The 22,227-nt window shown below is 37.3% G+C and overlaps 2 protein-coding genes across 2 annotated transcripts in view; one reads left to right on the forward strand and one right to left on the reverse strand.

The window, feature by feature from the left end:
• The window catches only part of ZNF654 (zinc finger protein 654), a 100,617-nt gene extending 84,716 nt beyond the window's left edge, over positions 1-15,901 (reverse strand). Inside the window, exon 1 of the mRNA XM_065876860.1 lies at positions 15,713-15,901. Within this exon, the coding sequence (XP_065732932.1) occupies positions 15,713-15,901 (189 nt within the window). The remainder of the gene's footprint in view (positions 1-15,712) is intronic.
• Positions 15,902-16,212: 311 nt separating this feature from the next.
• On the forward strand, positions 16,213-21,285 carry CGGBP1 (CGG triplet repeat binding protein 1). The gene is made up of 3 exons (XM_065876824.1): positions 16,213-16,408; positions 17,002-17,201; positions 19,114-21,285. Exon 3 carries the CDS (start codon positions 19,133-19,135, stop codon positions 19,634-19,636), a length of 504 nt encoding a protein of 167 aa, XP_065732896.1. The 5' UTR covers positions 16,213-16,408; positions 17,002-17,201; positions 19,114-19,132; the 3' UTR covers positions 19,637-21,285.
• Positions 21,286-22,227: the final 942 nt, after the last annotated feature.

Here is a 22,227-nt window from a genome sequence, read left to right on the forward strand (position 1 = left end):
TTAAAAATACTGCCATTTGCAGCAACATGGATGGACCTAGAGAATATTATGCTTGGTGAAATATGTGAAAGACAAATACTATATGAAATATGTGGAATCTAAAAAATAATTCAAATGAATGTATATGCAAAACAGAAACAGACTCACAAATATAGAAAACAAACTCGTAGTTACCAAAGGGGAATGGGAAGGGGGGAGGGACAAATTAGGGGTGTGTGATTAACAGATACAAGCTGCTATATATAAAAGAGATAAGCAACAGAATATACCATAAAGCACAAGGAATTATACCCATTATCTTGTAATGACCTATAATGGAATATAATCTGCAAAAATAATGAATCATTATGCTGCATATCTGCAATTAACACAATATTGTAAATCAACTATACTTCAATTAAAAAAAAAATTAGCATAGCCTGGCCACAGATGGTATTACAGGTGTGGCTGAGGCAATAATTATATTATTGAATTTTTTAAATGTCCATTAGCCATATAGGTTTTTTAGATATTAGTAGGTGGAAATCCTTTTTGTTCCTTCTGTCTGGTTTCTCAACAAAGACTACAAGCCAGAGGATTAAACTGAAAAGCTGGTTAAGTTCCATATGGGTCTTAGCACACTAGTGTGTTAATGTCTAGACTTTAAATTGTTAATATTAGTCTTAGATCAGCTGACTTAATTCTGTCCCTCTTTATTTTGTTCTTAGAGAACAGCTCTTATATTCATGTCACTTGTCCAAAGGCTTCTAGAGTCACTGTCATAATATAATCTCTAGTAACTTCTGAGATTGATATGTACACAAATTTAATCAAAGCTATAGATGTGAAGATTTTATCTGAGTTCAGTGAAGATGTCCAGTGGATTTTATTAAGTGCAGAGATAAAGAAGGGTCAAGGTTCTTTATTGTTTAGGGCATAAATCACTTTCCTAGGATGAGGAAGAAGAAAAGCTCAATGGAATTATTACAAAGTCAAAGCCAAAAGGGAAACTTTTAAAAGGCCTATGCCTCAAAAACTAACTTTAGGTACCAGGTTTGCTTAGTCTCAAGAAGAATTAAATTTGTTTTAAAAAGATGATAAACTTTCAATTAAAGTAACAGTGGAAGAGTTAAAGTAAATAAATAAAAGGAGGTCATGTTAAGATGGAAGAAGAGAGGGACTTCCTTAAAAGTAAGTTCAATCTCAGAAGCTAGACTAGTCAGTTATGAAAAAAGACAAAGGAAATATATATACCAGAACTATGTGTTCCTAAAGATGGAATGGGGGCAAAAAGTATTTTAGTTGCTACTCATCAGAAAGGAAGGGTGACTAAATCCAAAGGTATCTAACAGAGGGATAGCAGGTAACTGTAGGATGGAAATCTCGGTGAACTGAACTGGAAATTCAAGTATGGTAAGATGGTATTTTAAAGAAATAGAAAGTACATAATAAAAGTGAAAAAAAAACACACCATGAAGACTGCGACTGCTATACAGTAACATAAAATACGTACAGATTTGAAAGGTTAAAAAAAGCTGAGAGATTACCTTTAAATACCTGAAGAATTTCAGGTGCATTTCAAATTACTAGTTATTACAGAGGGCAATGTATGGTATGGCATGGTGTCACAAAGAAAAGTGCCCCAGGAACTCAAAGTTAGGCCTCAGGGAGTGGACAAGGAAAAGCAAAACTGAAGAAAAACAAAATAAGAGGTCAGACCTAGGTTTTATGTTGAGCTGGTAAGACTTCCTTAAACCTGGGAGAAGAGAGTGGGAAAAATCTGTTTGATAATAAATGCTTTTTGATAAGCTCAGAATTCCTTGACTTTCATCTCTGACATTATGGCAGATCTTAGAAGACATAATTGAAGAATAATAAAACCTAAGCCCAAAAGCAAAGAGAAAGGGAAAGGAAGACAAGAGGGGCCAACTTAAGAATAGGCTAAAATATAAACAAAAACAGAAACCAACTATGCTTATCTGAAATGGCACATCCTATTATTGCTGAAAGGAACGTGACAAAAAGGAATGTTTACACTGCCAATGAGGTAGAACAAATTATGCAAGGCCTATAACAGTTAAAAGCAGAATAAAGAAAAGGTCTAGAGAAGCAAGTAGCTGAAGAGGCACTGTCTTTACTGGGTTCCTATGAGTGCAGACATCAGAAACATTAAAAGTAGCTTCATTTCAGGTACCCATTTATGGTTATTATCCAAATAATACAAATATGGGGCACAAAAGGAGTGCTTTTATGATTTTAGCTCAATAGGCCTAAGAATTTCAGGGGAAGTGGCAAAAGCCAAGGTAGCACAGGGCTAAAAATGTCTTGGCACAGGTTGGGGACAGAGGAGTCCAGAGACAAGAGCAGAACACTAGAGCTATGGAAATTGCAAGGCTGGAGCCTTGTGGGGCCTTGTAGAGATTATACTTTGAGCTTTACACACTGCAAGTAAGTGATACACTCTTTACAAGAGGCAGTATAGAAATTGGTGCCACTAAACAGAATCTATACTCACTGTAGCATAGGAGTACCAGGACAACACAGAAAATATGGAAAGTAAAAGCTTTTTAAGCTTTTTTTTTTTTTTTTTTTTGCGGTACGCGGGCCTCTCCCGTTGCAGAGCACGGGCTCCGGACGCACAGGCTCAGCGAACATGGCTCACGGGCCCAGCTGCTCCACGGCATGTGGGATCCTCCCAGGCCGGGGCACGAACCTGTGTCCCCTGCATCGGCAGGCGGACTCTCAACCACTGTGCCACCAGGGAAGCCCATAAAAGCTTTTAATATAAAGGAAATCTAAAGGAAGAAACATCAAGTATGACCTTGGTGCCTGTGGCTATAATCCATGGAAATTTATAAACTCTGCAAGACAGAAATTCAGACACAGCTTTCAAGGAAGTAGAAACGTTCAGGTAAAGTGCTTCCACCCCTCAGAAAAATACCATAAGCACACAGTGGCACAACTACTTGATGAATTTTCCCAGTACAACTTTACAAGTTATAGACACTGGCAGTTGCCGTAACTGACTGGCACCCTGGTAAAGTTGAAACCAAAACTGACTTGTTACCCTGATTTTTGTGCACCCATCTTTCCTCTAATATCCATCTTTAGTGATATCACTAAATCCTACTGGCGAAAGTGATGTGAGTCAACTGTATTATGTACTAAATTCAAGGAATTACTAGTGTTTCTAAATTTAATGGGTGTTGGCTGGTTAAAATATTAAGTGTTTGCCCACTGACCTACCGGATTCTTTAAAAAGTAAGATTGGAGGCTAAATAATTTTCCTTTTGAGGTGTGAAAGAAGCCACTCCCAGTCAGAGGAACACGACCAAGCTATAGCTCCTGAAAACTCCCCAACCCTAACCAGACAGGCACACTCTGTCTCTGATTACGCAATATTCCAGGAAGGCAAGAATTTCATATCTTAACCTCTATGGGACTCTAGTTTTTAATTTCTCTTTGTGAAGTTGATAATGGGAAACAATTCATTTGACCCAAATGAAGTGTTTCTGACAGACAAAACAAAGGCCAAGTGGCAGGAGAATAGTTATTCAAGTCGAAGGAGGGGGCAAAACCACTAGGGTAGCTGAAGGTAAGTAGTAGACACAAAGAGTAATAGGGGACAAGTCAAAGAGCTCGACAGGGGCTGGATCACAAAGCCCTGCAGTCCATGCTAAGAATTCTGGCTTTGACCCTGAGATAGAAAAGCATGGAAGGTTTAGAAGAGACCTCACTCATGTCTTTAAAAGGATCACTTTGGCTGTGTGGAGAAAAAACTGAGAAAAACTAAAAGCTGGGAGATAAAATTGTCCAGGAAAAAGACAACTGTAGCTTGGACCAAGGTCGTAACAGCAGTTACAGTAGTCAGATATGCTTTTTCTCCCTTATTAGATGATTCAGTTCCTTGAGGGAAGGGGTTGTGACCTTTTCCTCCCTAAATCCCCTGTAATCATTAGGATGAAGCTTTCCACATAGTACACAGCCAATGTTTTCTTTCAGGAATATCTTCTACAACACTTTTATGTATCTAGATCTATGCCTAAGATAATTAAGGATAATTCAATTGACTGACATTAAGAAAAAGTAAGTTACGTATACATTGTCAGATAGGCACATATGCAGCATTTTATGACCACCTATTAAGTTATGAGCAATTAATAGTTGTTGAAGTTAAATTCAAAATATAAAAGAGAGGATAAAGAATCTCAAGAGTTAAAGGGCGACTTCCCTGGTGATGCAGTGGTTAAGAATCCGCCGGCCAATGTCAGGCACACGGGTTCAAGCCCTGGTCCGGGAAGATCCCACATGCCGCAGAGCAACTAAGCCAGTGCACCACAACTACTGAGCCTGCTTTCTAGAGCCCGCGAGCCACAACTACTGAGCCCACGTGCCACAACTACTGAAGCCCCCACGCCTAGAGCCCGTGTTCCGCTACAAGAGAAGCCACCGCAATGAGAAGCCCGTGTACCACAACGAAGAGTAGCCCCCACTCGCCACAACTAGAGAAAGCCCACGCACAGCAACGAAGACCCAATGCAGCCAAAAATTTAAAAATTAATTCATTTAAAAAAAAGAGTTAAAGGGCAATATATGTGGAATCTAAAATATGGCACAAATGAAACTATTTACAAAACAAAAACAGACTCACAGACATAGAGATCAGACTTGTAACTGCCAAGGGGAAGGGGGAAGGGAGAGGGATGGACTGGGAATTTGGGGTTGGTAGATGCCAACTATTACATTTAGAATGGACAAACAACAAGGTCCTACTGTATAGCACAGAGAACCATATCCAATCTCCTGGGATAAACCATAATGCAAAGCAATATTTTAAAAAGAATATTTAAAAAATGTGTATATGGTAAAACTAAGTCACTTTGCTGTAAGCAGAGATTGGCACAACACTGTAAACCAACTATACTTCAATTAAAAAAGGCTAACTAGTAATTCAAAATAATAAAATTTGAACAATAATAAAAAAAAAGTTAAAGGACAAAATGGCTTCAGTTAATAAAGAGTTTTTAAGAAACTATCAACAGAATAACAGAAGAATTAATTTTTTTCAAAAACATCAAGAAAGGACTGCATAAGAGTTAAGTCCCATAAAGAGAAGCAGAAATAGCATATCTGCTCTTTACAAACACAGGATGAAATGTAGCAAATCAAAATAATAAAAAAGGATGAATGACTTTTAAGATTCTCATAACTCAGTTCTATCTAATTTTTTTTCACAACTTTCTCCCCTCTTGATTATGTTATGTACACTCACTATAGTGAATCTGGATACTTAAAAAAATCATCCATCATTTTCTGCCCATATATCACCACTATTAACATCTTGGTAATTTCTCTTTTCTAGCTGTGTGACTTGCGGTTAGCTGTTTAACCTCTCTGCATCTCATCTAAAATGAAGATAAAAATAGTATCTATCTCACAGGGTTGTTGAAAAGAATAAATAAGAAAGTAGGACATGAGCTGGCACACTTTTTTTTGAAAGGGCCAGAAAGCAGCTTATGGGCCATACATTCTCCATCTCAACTACTTAACCCTGCTATATCATGAAAGCAGCCATAGAAAATACAGAAGTGAAAGGGCAAACCCCAATAAAGTTTTATTTGCAAAAGTAGGCAGTGCTGCTTGTATCACAATGGCTTACAGCAAAGGTTCATAACCTGTTGGGTGTGTTTGGATGATTGTGGTCTGTGTTTGTTTAGCAAGTTTTGAAATTCTTAAGAGAATGTGATAAAAACAAACAAAAAACCTTAGACCGGCTCACCAAGGAAACGTAAATACAACTTTTTTTTGCAAATAATTTCAGCGTTCACAGACTTCCTGAAGTACACGAATGGCCCCTACGGATTATCATCAAGAAATCCTGTTTCTAGTGAAATAGCTCATTTGATTTTTCTTTACAGCACTTTCCCCCTCTAAAATACGGTGAGAATGGACCAGCCTATATTCAAACTGTATAATCCTGCTACAAATTTTTCCACCTAATATTTTTGTCATTGTAATTTATTTTCCTAGATCATTTATAGTCATTGAGGACATAATTTTTTAAGGTTGAATAATATTTTAGTTTATGAGGGTTGAAAAATGTTCAACTGTTTTAGATGTTCTGGTTGCTTTCCATTTTCGACTCATTCCTTTCATTAATGACAATTAATGCTATGATGAAGCACTTTAATCCAAATTTACATTTCCTCAGAAATTAATGCTATAAGTCAAAAAGTACAAATTATTTTTAAAGTTTCTAATATATTTTGATGAATTATGGTTCAGAAAGGTTGTGGTGATTTCTGCTCCCACCATTTGAAAATGAGATATCCATTTCACCATACCCTCATGAGCATGGAATATAAATCTTAAACTTTACTAACAAGTTCTATAATCTGAAAGATCTTTCGCAAAAGCTTTCAAAACATGGTAAAGGATAGATAATAAAGTCTAAAAATGTACATCCACTGTGCTCTGGGTTAGTAAGATTTCAAGATATTCAAGGTTGAATCTTAAATAATATGGAGAAACAAACTTTAAAATTTTAATCATTAAGAAAAACATCTAAAATATATTCCATACCCTCCAGCCTTCAAAACACAAGGTAATAACATAAAGTAACAGGTCTGTAATCATCATAACTCTTGCATTTAAAAAATAACCATTATAGTGAACCACTGCTTCAGAGCGAAGCATATCCCACTCAGGTAAGTTGGGGGAAAAAAAAAAAAGGTTGAGAATCACTTCTTACAGGGAACCTCTGATAGCTTAAGTTCGATTTTTTTCTCTCTTTTACATTCATGAACATCTTTAGTTTCTGCTGCCTTGAGTCTTTTTAAATCACTACTTTTACTCAGTCAATAATTGCTTAAGTATGCTGTAGTACATACCAATACATATGCAGATGCTATAACAGATACCAAGTGCATATTCCTAGATACAATATATGTGTATGTTGGAATGGTTAAGTACACGGGCTCTTGACAGATGGGCCAGGATTCCAACCTGACTTAATCAAACCATTTAACCTCTCTTGGCCTTAAGTTTCCTGATCTGTAAAATGAGAATAATGGCACATACCCTGTGGGATAGTGGATTAAATGAGACAGAACAGGTAAAAGACTTATCACAGTACCTGACACATGGAAAACACTCAAAATATTATAAGTTATATACATATATATAGCACTCCAATAAAATAAATAAATCTTCCAGATACTAAAAATATAACACACACATATCAAGTCATTGGCAACAGTGATCAGCGAATATTTAGAACATTTCAACTTTAGGGTAACCAAAACAGATATGGGTTAATTTTAGTAAACTCTAGTTATAGAACTATATATTAATAAATTGTGTACATGTTTTATTGGGGTATCATATGTGTATACATATTTTCAAGGTACATAGAACAATGTTGTACACTTATCTATTAATATCTACTGATACAACTACTTTTCTAATTTCTCCTTCTCCTTTCACTTCTCTCTTTTACCACAAATGTAGCCAGAAAATGAGGATATCCCCTCCTTTCTCAAAGTTAATTAACTGATCAATTACAGTGTATCACTCAACTCTGAATAACTACTCCAGTCTGACTCCTGCTCCCATCGTTACATCAAAACAGCTCTGCTTAAAGTCATCAAAGACCTGCACGTTAATTCAATGGTTGGATCTCATTAGCTTTTGATGCCAGTTACTATTCACTCCATCCTGAAATATTCTCTTTTCTTGTCTTCTGTGACACCATAGTTCCCTGGTTTTCTCCAAGCTCTTTAATCCTTCTCAGACTTCATTTGAAGACTCAACCTCTTCTACCAGGCCATTTAACTATGGAGTTTCTGAAGCTTCACTTCTAAGTCCTCTTCTTTACTCACTCTATATTATCTCCTTATGTGAGCTCATTCACACACACGGCTTCAAATACCATCCACACAACTATGATTGACCAGATCTCACTTCTGAGCTCTGGATTATGTAAATCTAGCCATCTTTAAGATCTCTTCTTCAGTGAGGATACGCACCTTAAATTCAACAAGTTCAAACTAAACCAAAGAATCTCAGCCAAGTTCAACTTGCCCAAGAATACCTTTTATTAGCCTGCATTTTATAGTATTATACCTTTTCTTCATAGAACTTATCAAAGTTATACCTACATACAAAAACAGAGATAATGCCTCTTTATCACTATATGCCCAGTGCCTTATACAGTCATTCGTCAGGATCTGGGAGACTGGCTCCAGAACCACCCCGCAACCCCTACCCCCACCCACAGATATCAAAATCTACAGGTGCTCAAGTCTCTCATATAAAATGATGTGGTATTTGAATCTACACATATCCTCCCATATGCTTTAAATCATCTCTAGACTACTTAAATACCTAATACTATGTAAATGCTACATGAATAGTTGCCGGTGTGCAGCAAATTCAAGGTTTTTTTTTTGGAACTTTCTGGAACTTTTTCCCCCAATATTTTTTCATGTCCCGTTGGTTGAACTCAGGGCTGCAGAATCTGCAAATATGGAGGGCCAACACTATAAACAAGCGTCAACCCTAACATCAAGGACTCTTTTTTCTACTGTTTAAATGGAAAGCCTTTCAGCTATTTTCACATTCATGGCTGCTTTGGAGAACTTAGGGTATTAAAAGGTTGGTATAAGAGTGTCAATGTACTGAACTTTAGGATCTTATGTAGCACTTTATACAGATTGACCTCCTCTCATGTTTAGTTGCCACCAAGTGTTCCACCATAGCTCTAACCAGGTGATGTTGACTGGGTCTCATCCTAGAGAGCAGACCCAAACTGAATAGAGTGTACTGCTGAAATGATGAACTGACCTGTCAGAGAAATAAGGAGCTAAAAAATAAATGTGATATATATTACATGAAAGCTGAAGATTACCTTGTATTAGATTCATTCGAAATTACAAACCTTAAAAATGCTCTCCAAAACAGACTAGGTACTGCTGTATTTACAGCATAACTAGAATTAATATTTAGTTAAATAAATTACATTAGATCTTAAATGGCCTAATAGCCTTTCCATTACATTTTTTAATATAAATTTATTTTTTTATTTTTTTATTTTTGGCTGTGTTGGGTTTTCGTTGCTGTGTGCAGGCTTTCTCTAGTTGTGGTGAGTGGGGGCTACTCTTCGTGTGGTGCGCAGGCTTCTCCTTGTGGTGGCTTCTCTTGTTGTGGAGCATGGGCTCTAGGGGTGCATCCTTCAGTAGTTGTGGCACACGGGCCCAGTAGTTGTAGCACACGGGCTCTAGAGCGCAGGCTCAGTAGCTGTGGCATGCGGGCTCAGTAACACAGGCTCCAGAGCACAGGCTCAGTAGTTGTGGCGCACAGGCTTAGTTGCTCCGCAGCATGTGGGATCTTCCCAGACCAGGGGGTGAACCCATATCCCCTGCATTGGCAGGCGGATTCTTAACCACTGCACCACGAAGGAAGTCCGTCCATTATATGTTAATATACATTTTAAATGGCATATTAATTGACCATATTTTATTGATCATGTTTTATTTTTTCAAATACCTCACCAGACACACATTTTACCATAGCTTTCTTAAATTTAATTTAAAGTTTTCTTTTTTGCTTTTGTTTGTAAATGCTAAGGTATAGTTAACCACATTTTGGCAAGAAAATCAAAAAGATTCTGTGCCAACAATAACAGTACAATTGGTGCCTTCTCTTTGGCAGAACTGCAAAATAATGGTATCACTAAAAATTTTAAAGCAATGAACTTCATTTAAAAATATTTTCTTCTACCATCTTATCTATAAAAATTGAGATAAATTTCTTTAAGCCAATGTCATGAGTGCTTATTAGAAAGCAGTAATGAACATATATTTTAATGCAAGGCTGTGTATAAAGAAGTTACATAAGTTTAGGATCTCATTGGTTAACCTAAAATGACCTTCATAAATTCACTTAACCAACTCATTAAAAAAAAAAAAAGCATTTCACTTATTTTTGAGAAACAAGGAGTTAAAATTTCATCATGCTCAAAATATTCTTGCATTTATTCACAGAAAATAAGCAATCTGTGAAATAGGGAGAGAAAAAAATAAAATGTGTTTTTTATATTTTTCCTATGATTATAAAGATAGTAGGTTTAATCAAGAAAATATAAAACATAAATGCAAAGAAAAAAATTTAGCTATAAACATATCACTAATAAATTATCCACTGTTAACGATTTGGTATATTTGTTTTCAGTCTTTTTTATTTACAAAAGTGAAATCACCTGTCATCTGTGTCTTTTCAGTCATTATTATACCACTAACAGTTTCCCATATGAATAAATATTCTTTAAATACACGACTGTCAGGAGAACATAGGGTTCCATTATATGTAACAATTCCCCTAACTTTGGCCTAAAGGTTTTCAATAATTTGGTATAACAAATAATGTCATTATGAACAATTAGCATTATTCAATTCTGAAAGTCAACATAAAAAAAGCATAAATAACAACAAAGCATTAGCTCTCCAAACACAGCCAACAAGATCTAGGTTCATTTTGTTTTGTTTTTCCTTATTATAATAATTATAATAAGGAATATTATATAAGGAATATAATATAATAATTATAATAAATAACATGGAGATAAATATCATACTTGCTAAAAGAGCTGCAAGTAATTGCCTCTGGGGAAGATGCAGGGAAGAAAAGGGACAAGGAATGACTGCTATTTAAAAAATACTATATTATATAATAAAATTATAACCAGTGGCAAAATAGAAAATCAAAAACAAAATAAAAACACAAACAAACAAACAACAATTGCCTCTAAAATATCTTCTTGTTTTCTTCCTTCCTTATTAATAGAATCATAGACATGTGTCTATCAGGGAAAAAAATATAAAAACAAAAAAAAAACCAAAAAAAACCCCAAATCCTAACATTCTTTTCAGATGAAAATAGCTAAAAGATGGAAATGGAAGTTACTGAGTAGAACTTAGGGCAAGATGTTTTTGGCTTACCCCAGAGACACCCTGTTCCTGCTACATGGAACTCAGATGTGATGGCTGGAACTTCAGCAATTATTTTGGGTCATGAGGCCAACTTGAGATAGGAAGATAAGGATGACTGATAAGAAAGAGTGAACGATGGAAAAATGATGATAAAGCTACCATATCATCTCTAAACTATCCATTCAAGACTTTTCATGTGAGAAATAAATGTGTACTATTGTTTGAGCTGTTAAGTCAGGTCTCTACTAGCAGCAAAATGCAATTCCTCATATTTAAGTTTTATATGACTCATTAAACCAAGTACATGTAAAACACATATAAAAAGTAATAGCAAATCAAAAAATAATTCCAATTAATTCCAAGACTAGTAAAAACATATTATTATACCCTAAGAAACTGCTCAAGAAACTATAAATATTATGTAAATTTTATACCAAGACTAAGAGATAAAACTTGTATTTTCCTAAAATAATTATATTTTAATTTCTCTAAAGTAAGAGGCATTAGCATGTATTCTATAAAACTATGAAGCAAACCCTTTTTCTGTTAGATTACCTCTTTATCTATTAAAGTGCCGGGTAATGAGTAGCTGCTTAAAATTATTTGAGGATCATTAAAGACTTTTTTTAAGACATAAAGTATCCACTAAGGGTTCCAAAGTAAGATTATAGCAGGGTTTCTCAACTTTGGCACTATTGATATTTTGGACCAGACAATTCTTTGTTGTTAGGGCTGCCCTGTGCATTGCAGGGTGTTCAACAACATCTCTGGCCTCTACGCACTAGATGCCAGCAGCAACGCCCCAATTAAGACAATCAAAAATATCTCCCGACACTGCCCAATGTCCCCTACAGGAAATAAAATCTGAAAAAAAAATGTAGTTGTTTTTGCAAATCATTTAGTGCTTCATCGGGAACCTTTGGCTTTTCTAGTAAATAAAAGAATTTTAGAATTGTAACACTTCTAAATTCTCTCTAAAGTTGATTGTGGTATACAAACTCAAAGTGACCTACAGATTAGGTTATCTCTAATGTCCCTCTTAAACCTTCAGAGGATTTCACATGAAAGAAATATTAATAGCTTCTATCTATTTAAGCCTATCTATGTGCTAGGTATAGTACTGAGCACTTCATGTTCATTCTCTCTATACTCCTGACATCCTCGTGGGATGGCTACTTAACCCCACTGTAATAAAAAATAATTTTAAAATCTATTTTAGTCAACAAATCAAAGTGCTTCCAGAAATAATTATTTATCATTCATTACATTCACTCTGGCACTGAACTAAGAAGGTACCTTTACTTGCTTAATTTACAATTTATGATAAAAAATATTTCAATATATCTAGCAACAAAATTAAGTTGAATTACCACAAACTTCAGGAATTGGGGAAATGTTCACAGCCCCTAACAAGTCAGAGAAATAATAATTAACTGTTTCTTGGAATATTTTTTATACTGTGGCATAATGAAAGAACACTTTTTAAATTTTTCTTCCATGATTCCCTGAGTTCTTTCAGTAACCTTTTTTTTCTCCTTTGTACAACTTGACAAAGAAAAAAAAAATCACTTTATAATTATTTGAGGATTCATCTGTAATTTCAATCTGTTGTTCAGGAGAAATTGAAGGCTGGGTCCAAAATCCCAGCTTCTTCACCTGACAAATTAACTTCTTCAGGCCTCAATTTCAACTATGTAACTTGCATAACAAGACCTATCTGAAGGCCTTAAGAGTTAGTAGGTCCTCAATAAAAATTACATTCCTCTTCCTTTCATCCCGAAATTAAATATCAGCTAAGTGCCAATTCTATTTAAGTAATTGTTGAGAGTCCACTAATAAGAGCAAAGGGAGGATATGATGGGGCAGTTAGTCTAACATTATTCAATGTAACTGGAAATGAACACATTCAATCTCCCAAATCCATCATCTCAAAAATGCTGTAGCCTAAGCCCTTAGTTTGAGATTTTTAATTACTATGCTTGTATTGTTTCTCAAATAGAAAAGTATATCATCAAATACACTGAGTACATGCATAATTTTTCACTTATATTATCTATAAGTGAAATAGATAGCAGCAAAATGCAATTCCTTTTTACTTTTCCCTGTGGTAAAAGACACAGAACCATTTTTGAAACGAAGTGTTCCTTCCTCTCCCTTCACCCACACAGCTAACTGCCAAGAAATTTTGATTCATATTTCTCTCTAAAAGGAGGAAGATAAATTGGAGGCTTTCTTCTCAACTTCACAAGGCTCTGTGTATAATTCATATATTTAGTTAACTGTCACCAACCCAAGTGCATATTATCCATTTTATGAATTACTCACAATTAAGTCATTTACTAATGAAGGCAAGTTACCCTCAGCGAACATTAGGAAACCAAACGTTTAAAAAGAAACAATCTTTAGGAATTAGATTATATAATCTACTGCTTCCCTCACTGGCAAATAAAACAGAATTACTATACTAGAATTTTGTTAATCAGTCAGTAAAATTCAACTTAATACAGGTAATCTTTTATTCCATCTAAGTTTTAATACAAAAAAGGACTTCACAAAGCTCACCTACAAGGTGGAACCAGACAAGAACTCTAAGAAGAGATCGTTTGGTAATCTAGAGTATTATAAAATATGTTATAAGGGTTCAGGTAAAAGTTGGTAACATGAAAGTATATCAATGTAACACTCATAATTTAGCAATATAAAATAAAAGTTCATTAAGTTCTTCCTGTTTAGTTTTGCTTCCTTGGATATTTTACGAGGTAGTGGAGTTTTATAAAACAGTCAACTTCATTTGTTCTTAAAATAATTTACTGTCACTATTCGGACACTGCATTTCACAAACTAAATTTATTCATTTGCTCTTAAAGTTGATTTCAAGAAACAGAATAAGAGTAATTAAGAGTTCTCCAAAAATGTTCTGGCCCTCAAATTAAATTTCCCATTCTACAGAAAGTAAGGGTTATCTGTTCAGGTAAATTTACAAAGCTAAATGTAAACAAAGCCAAATTGCTCATTAATGATATACAAGCAAAATACAGAAAAAGATAAAAAGACTTTCTGCCTATGACTATATTAAAAAGAGCAACTGTAACCTAATTTTTCAGAAGTTTAAAACTCCTGTAGATACAAAGTCTACTGATAACATGGTTTCTAGATATAAAACATAGAAGACAAGCTCTGTAAAGACACTGAACCTCTAAATCCTGAATGCCAATACCAACAAAAAAATTTTTAATAAAGTCACTAAATAGAGAGCAATGTCAAAGAAAATTGACATACCCTTTACACCAAGACAATTTCCACTGTCAAACCAACTTATTTATTGGGGGAAGGGGGGATGAAATCAAAAAACAGTTTAAAGTACTAAAAACTTACCTGAATATGTCAACCCCAGCCTTTTTCTTTCAATACTTGGAAATACATAAAATCAAATTTCAGCAAACATTATGCCCACTTCTGCTTAATTTTATTTCCTATTTGTTAACCGGAATGAAATTAATGGCTTACTTTAATTAATATGTAAAGGATCCAAACCCTTAAGGATCCAAACCCTTTACATATTCATTCCTTTAATTACTATCCCTATTTGACAGAAGAGGAAAGAAACTAAGGCACAAAGAGGTGAAGTAATTTGTTCAAGGTAACACAGCTAGAAGTAGTAGAGCCATGACTTGAACGCTATATAGCCAAGATAATAAACAAATAAAGGAATGGGGTGGAAAAGGAGCAGTTAAATTTTTTTTCCAAAAGAGTTTTCAAAGTAAGAGTGTTGTGAAAGAGAACAAAATGTTTAAACTATAAATATATGTAGATGTGAATGTAGATAACACAAATTTTACCCCTACACAAGTACTTTGGTGCTTTAATATTTGATTATGATCAAACATTCTGAACTACATCAAATTTTAGTGGCAGTCAACGAAGTAAATAATTTACTGTCACTTTTCAGACACTTTCCTTTTTTTTTAACAAGCTAAATAAAATACACTATAATTTAAAGGTAGGGGGTTGGTGGTGATGTAACTGGAGCAATAGTTTCAGGAAAGCTACTTTCTCTATTAGCAGTTAATTAGAAAAGAGCTTGCGTGTATCGGGGAAAAGGGTAAGAAAAGGAAAGATGACAATCCCACTGCCTTAACCCCACCTCCCAAAAAAGTAACTAAGTCACTGTGGGTCAGCGCCTAAACCAACTGGAGAACCGGCCCCGCGGGGTCTCGCGAAGAGATGACAGGAGACCCTAGCAGAGGGGGAGGGGTGGCGATGACAGAAGAGGGGGCGGTAAAGAGATGGCAAGCCTCCCATCTCCGGAAAAGGGGAGAATACGGGGGCAAGGGGCGGAGAAGGGAAGGCAGGAAATGTTGCCAGAGATTCCAAATGAGGTGACAAGAAACCGGGTAGGAAACACAAGAAAGGCGGGACCCTCGGGCAGAAAGGGGTCTGTTTGGGGCAGGGGAGGCTTGTCAGTACAGAGCTTTCCTGCCAGCTGGCCCTCCTCTCCAGCCCCTCCACCCCCGACAAACTCTCACTTTCTCAGCAACCCTAAACCTGCGCAGGTCATCCCCGTCCCGCTCCCCACCCCCCACCCCAAGCCGGATAGGTGGAGGGGGGAGCTTCACCCTCACGCTCCTTGTTGGGCTGGTGGCGCGAGCGCTGGACACAGCCCAAATTCGGGGACTGGAAGACCAGGAAAAGCAGGGAGGCCCAGGACCTGGCTGACAAGTCCCGGCGGCCGACGGGCGCCTCACCTGACAGAAGCGTCGGCAGTAATCCCGACTGCTGATCCCGACGCCGCCGCCACGGCAGCTGCCGCCGCCAGCGCCGCCTCTGCCTTCGCCCGCAGCTCTAAGCCCGGGAGGGCCTGGCGGGGACTCCACAATGGCCACGAGCTCTTCTCCAAGGCGTTCGGCCTCTTGATCGCTCTCTTCCTCCGCCATGAGGCTCTCGCCGCCCAGCGCGTACCAGCCCCTGCACCCCCGCCGCTGTAGCTGCCTCGGCTAACCTCCTCCTCCTCCTCTAGTTCCCTCCCCCTTCCCTCCTCCCCAGCCGGACAGGGGCCTCTCGGCTGGCTCTACTTCCGGCTCCGCCCACCCACGCCCCCAGTTTTCATTGGAGAATTCTAGCTGCCAATCATGCACATATCCGCCCTTCCACTACTATTGGCCAAATCGGCCGTCTGTTTGATAGGTCCGCGGTCCGTTGGTCAATGTTGCTCGGCGGTTACTGGGTACCGCCTACGAGCTCTCCCATAGGCGGCGCAGGAGGACTGGGCTCGGCGGGGGACACGGCGGCCGCTGCGGGGCTCGATCGGGCAACGGCGACGGCGGTGGCGGCGGTGGCGACTGGTCCTCCTCCTTCACCCCATTGCACCTCCTTTTCTTCCTCTTCCTTTTCTTTCCGGCCGCGTATCGTCCATTTCCCCTCAAGGCGGCCCCGATCCTACGGTACCAAGGAGCTAGGGAGGCCGAGGGTGGGCCCGACCGTTGGTGCGGGCTTTGGGCCCGGGGCCTTCCGGCCCGAAGCGGGAGCCGGGGGCGGGGCCGGGGCGCTGTTGTCGGCGGTAGGACGAGGGAGGGGACGGGAAGCCTGACAGCGGTCGCCTCCGCCAGGCGCCTGCCGCCTCCTCCCTTGAGACTGCCGCCAACTCGGCTGTCGAGTTCCCGGGCCCACGGCCGGCAGCTGGGACTCGGCCCTGCCCAGCTAGCGGGCAGGGGCGGTGGGGCGCCGGCGTGCTGGGCTCCGCGCGGGAGGAGGGAGTCTAGACGCCGGGCGCGTCGCGAGCCCCGCCTTTCCCTCCTCCCGAACCTTGGGGCTTGGGCGCCCGGGGAGGTGCAGATCCGGGCGCACCACTGTGGAGGGACTGAGATGAGGAGAGTTGGAGTAGACGTTGGGATCCGAATTTGTGGTGTGGACTTAGGGTGATTTTAAGCACACCTGCGTGGTGGTTGTGGTGGACGTTCTTGTTCGTTTTTTCATCCACCCTTTTTCCTTCCCCCTCCCCCATTTTTTCTTTCCATTTGTTTTTCGTGTTTTACAGTAAAGGCATGACTTCCCAGCACCTCAGGGAAAATAGGGTGCAAGCCCAGAAACTATTTCCACACCACCACTTGTTGAAAAACTGAAGGCATCTCCGGGTTTGAACAAACTGAAAGTGCCAGGATTTCATGCGTCTTTGGTTTTGCTCTGGAGACCCTTCGCTTCTAGGTATCAAGACGAAAAAAACTGGAAACTAACCTGGTAAACATTTAAACTTGAAAACTTCTGTTGAGTTTTTTTTTTTATCTAGTAAATGATTTGCTTCTTTTGTTGGCCAGTTCCAGCTCTTAACTTTGTAACTTCCTCGTTTAAAATATCTTTACTTCTATGGAAAACACTTTCGTTCTTCGGTTCTGTAAACTGGAGCATCCTCTACTGGGTGGATATTTACCTCTGCAGTAACACAAATATACTTTAAAACTTAAAAGATTTTGGAATGTATAGGCCTTTCATATTAGCACAAGTGCGCGTTTTATGCTTCAAAGAATAAGGAACATGTTAATTGTTTTAGAGTATGAAATCCAAAGACAGAAGACTTTTCACATAGAATGATTTAAGCATTACTGGGCACAAATATGTAATGTATTTCATAAATAGCTTAGAACCATTAATTATAATTGGGACTGACTTGCTATATGATTATAAAACATACCATTAACTTAAAGTACAAATATGTGTAATGGTAATTCACTGTTTAGTAAGCAGGAATTGTCTTACCTGCCATTGAAAACCTATAACCTAAATAGTATTTGACACGAGAGCCTTGCGTTAAACACATTTTTAATGGGGAAAAAAAAGAATTAAACCTATTAAAACTTAAACTTGATCATACTTCCCAAAATTTCTTTGGAATGTTGACTTCTTCTCTGAGGTTATGTCCACAGGTGTCTAATACATAAATTCTTTTGAGAGAGATTTCATGGTAACCAGCTATGAATTCTGTAGCATAGATTAACAGAATACTCCATTGTTTCTGATTACACTTATAAAGTACAGTTCTTCAGAGCATACCTGGGAATTTTTCTCTAATGTATTTATACAGAACAGAATTCCATCTTGAATTCTATCAAATTCATTTCAATTTCTTATATCTAGGTTAATGTAAGAGCTTAATCCAATGGCATGGCCTCAGGGAACAAATGGTTATCACTTACAACTTCTCTTATCTCAAGTTTTCAGTGCCCATAACCTTACAATTTTGGCAATGATCACAAAAATTTGTTTTGGGGTTCAACTGAGAAATTATTAAGCTGCTTCTGAGTTAAATATTTGGAAAAATAGTGAAGATAATCACTTATTCCATATCAACAAATTGTGATTGAGCATCTGTCATGTACAAGATACTGTGTTCTTAGTTTTGGTCTAACTTAATAGTTAAATAAGTGAAATAAATATTAGCAAATGTAAATATTATTCTTTAATGAAAAAAAGTGTTAGATAAGGCACTTTGCATAGCTTGTCTATCACCTTTTGGAAAGGTATCTTAGTAGAGGTATATATGCATTAAAAAAAATGACTTACTTTGAGCTCTGTATTTTGACTTTAAAATTTAACATCATTGTTGCTACTTTTAATTGCATTTGGCCTGTGTTCTTTCTTGGTTTTTACTTTCTTTCTTCTCAGAACAATTTTGGAAATTATATTCAACTTCATATAGAATTATGCCAGTTTAGTGGCCCACCTGTTTGAACAAACTTTGTACACAGTTCCTTGCAGTTGTTTTCCTAAAATATGTTGCCCCAGAGCTGTGAAGGGAAAGAAGTTCTTTTAAACTTGAACACATATCTAAATTGGATGAGATTAATACCATAAATGTTGACCTGTAGTTAGGTTTTTCTAAAGGATAGTGACATCTGGGATAGTTTTTTCATACTTTGAATTTATTTGAATTTCATCAAAATCAAGGAATGGACCTAGTTTTTACTAGTAACTTGCTCTGGTTTTGCCTTCCCTTAACATATCACAGGTAAGTTAAGACTTACTAGACATACAGTCTATTAATTGGAATTAAGTTTTCTGAAGGCTTTAATCTTAAAATGTTTATACTTACCTTTTTATTATTCCTTCCCTCATGAAGTGTTGTTATAACACTCTGTTTCTCTTGTCTTGAAAGAACCCTATTCAAAGTCAGAATGGAAAGATTTGTAGTGACAGCACCACCTGCTCGAAACCGTTCTAAGACTGCTTTGTATGTGACTCCCCTGGATCGAGTCACTGAGTTTGGAGGTGAGCTGCACGAAGATGGAGGAAAACTCTTCTGCACTTCTTGCAATGTGGTTCTGAATCACGTTCGCAAGTCTGCCATTAGTGACCACCTCAAGTCAAAGACTCATACCAAGAGGAAGGCAGAATTTGAAGAGCAGAATGTGAGAAAGAAGCAGAGGCCTCTAACTGCATCGCTTCAGTGCAACAGTACTGCGCAAACAGAGAAAGTCAGTGTTATCCAGGACTTTGTGAAAATGTGCCTGGAAGCCAACATCCCACTTGAGAAGGCTGATCACCCAGCAGTCCGTGCTTTCCTGTCTCGCCATGTGAAGAATGGAGGCTCCATACCCAAGTCAGACCAACTGAGGAGAGCATATCTGCCTGATGGATATGAGAATGAGAATCAACTCCTTAACTCACAAGATTGTTGACAAGGAGGTTACCACCGTTGTGATCAAGATAAATAATGTGGAGTATTAAAGTTATGTGTTGATTGTGTGGTTCATTTTTATATTTATTTCATTTTAAATCATGTGATGCAGAATAGTTTTGCAATGTATATATAGTTGCAGGCAAAAAAAAAAGAAAACATAAAAAAAAACCTCACTGCAAAACATATTGTTAATTTTAGTCACCAATGGTGTAAAGCAAAACTTAGGGTTTAGAGTGTGCTAGGATACCTGAAACCTGATGGTTATCTTTAAAATTGATGGTTTTTCTCCTGAAATGTTTGTGCATGGAAGAACTGCCCTGCTTTTTTACCCCATTGCCATGTATGATTATTCCTTGTGAGATTACCTAATTACTTGGATTGAAGACTAGCCTAGGAAATTGAAGCTGCTGCCAGGCAATACCACTCACAGTAAATTAAAGGAATTATTTCTGATTAGAGGATCCTCAAAAAGGAAGTTTCCCATCCTCAAAATGGTGGGAAACTATTCTTACATCTTCAGATTCCTAGCAGAAAATGATTGTTTATTTCAGACTATGCTTTACTTGTATATGAGGTAGTTAACTATCTTTCAGTTCCTCACTGTCTTTTTTCCTTTTTTTTTAAAGGCTTATTGTTGTATTTAGTAGCAGCTTCAAGTGACCAAAAGACTAAAATCTTTTAATGTCGGTGCCAAAAGCCACCGGGAATTTTGCAGTGACACGATTTTAGTCTCGTACTATAAACACAAATGTTCGAACCATAGCTTTCATTTCAAGCATCATCTTGAATTTGCAAACTTTTTTTTTATGTCATGGTGTTAAAAGACTTCAAGATTGGCATTTTAATTTATACAGGTAGACATTTTATGATTGAGTTTCCTGTTTTTACAGAGAATTAGTAATTACTTTTTGGCTGACAGATCAGATGATAAGGAAATTACTTTTTATGCATTAATTTTTCCACAGGATTTTATAAGAGTTTATTTAGATAGACTAGAAACAAGTTTACTTACTTTCAGTTTTATGTGCTTTGCCTCTGGTGGTATAAGGTTTTTAAACAGATGGTAAACCATTGTCTAAAAATACTGGCAAGGTTTTTGTAATGGAGATCTGGCAGTATCCTGCATAACTGTTTGGGTGAGGAAATAATCAATTCTGTTAAAGGTCAACCATGTTCAGGAAATGATCTCTATCTATCTGAATTCAACTATCCTGTAAGGTTATTAAAGTGGCTTAGCCCAGGTATGTCCTCTTTGTTGGATATCCAAATTATATTTTAAAAAAAATTAAAGAGCTGAAAACTTGGAGTAGAGCTTTAAAAGTCTTAAAGTCTTTGAAAACATTCAAGTTAAAAATCTTTATAAAGTATATTTCTATTACAAAGCACTGACAAAAGATGCCCTATGTGACTTAGAGGGAGTTATCTTTGAGGTCATTTTACCACAAGTCTTCATTAAAAAACAGCTAAAGGGAATAAGAAAAAGATTAGATATTAGGTTTTTCAGAATCGGCTTTCCATGTCTAAGTTTTTTTGGTGGACTTAAGTTCCTAGTATGAGGTGTCAAAGTGCCCATCTTATTTTAGATTTTATGTGGGCTTTTTGTTGTTGTTTTCATTTTTAAATAAGTCTACCACCAAAAAAAAAAAATCACTTGTCAAAATTTGAGCTACCAGTTTTTCTCATGTTCAGTTATGTTAAAGTAGCACAATTAATGCCCAGAATAGTGCTCTCATTTGTTAAGCACATGCAAGAGGAAACCAGTGGCAAAACCAAAATGTACTTTGCTTTTACTTCCTCTAGTAAAGGATTTGCAGGCAACCATGTTTAACTTGAATTATCTAAGATGGTACAAGATCTAAGAAACTCGGAAAATAATTGATTTTTATAGCAGTATTTTCAGAATACAAAGATAAGGTTAGATATACAATCATTCTAATTTTTTCAAGACTTTCATGTGATTCAGACTGCTCCCTATTGTTTTGACATTAATTTGCACTAACAGCAAACACATAGTGGCAGAACGGCTTTAAGTAGTCCTAAACAGTAAACTGGATGACGTTGTACTAGAAAAATACCAATAATTCACATTTGAGTTTCTAGCAGTTATTACTAATTTGATGATCATTTAGGTCCCTTATAGCTTAATGTATTTCTCCAGGCTCCTAACTTTTCGTATATCCAGTATATCTAGGGGCATAATCCGTCCTCCTGTTAGGATTATATCATGTCCTTAGAAGCGTTCTCCATCCTGTTGTAGAGGTTTAATGTGTTTCTTTACTGATTATGAAACTTTTCGTTCCCTGAAACTGGTTAACTTTACTTCATAGTTAAGGCAGAATGATTGTCTTAGCCGTCTCAAACTGGTACAAATCTGTGAAACCATGGTTAGCATACGTTGGGTAACAAATGGAGAATGTCTAAGAGGCATATGCTGCTGTGGAGGTGTGGACATGTGTACAGAGCTCTCAACTATATAGTGTTAGTGTGATGCTATACTATTGGGAAAAATAGCACATTTTTTCTATTTTATAAGTTGTATGCATAAACATAAGATTTGTAATGTTTCATTTATAAACTGCCTTCAACACA

This window comes from Phocoena phocoena, chromosome 4 (assembly GCF_963924675.1).
Source record: "Phocoena phocoena chromosome 4, mPhoPho1.1, whole genome shotgun sequence".
NCBI classification, from domain to species: Eukaryota; Metazoa; Chordata; class Mammalia; order Artiodactyla; family Phocoenidae; genus Phocoena; species Phocoena phocoena.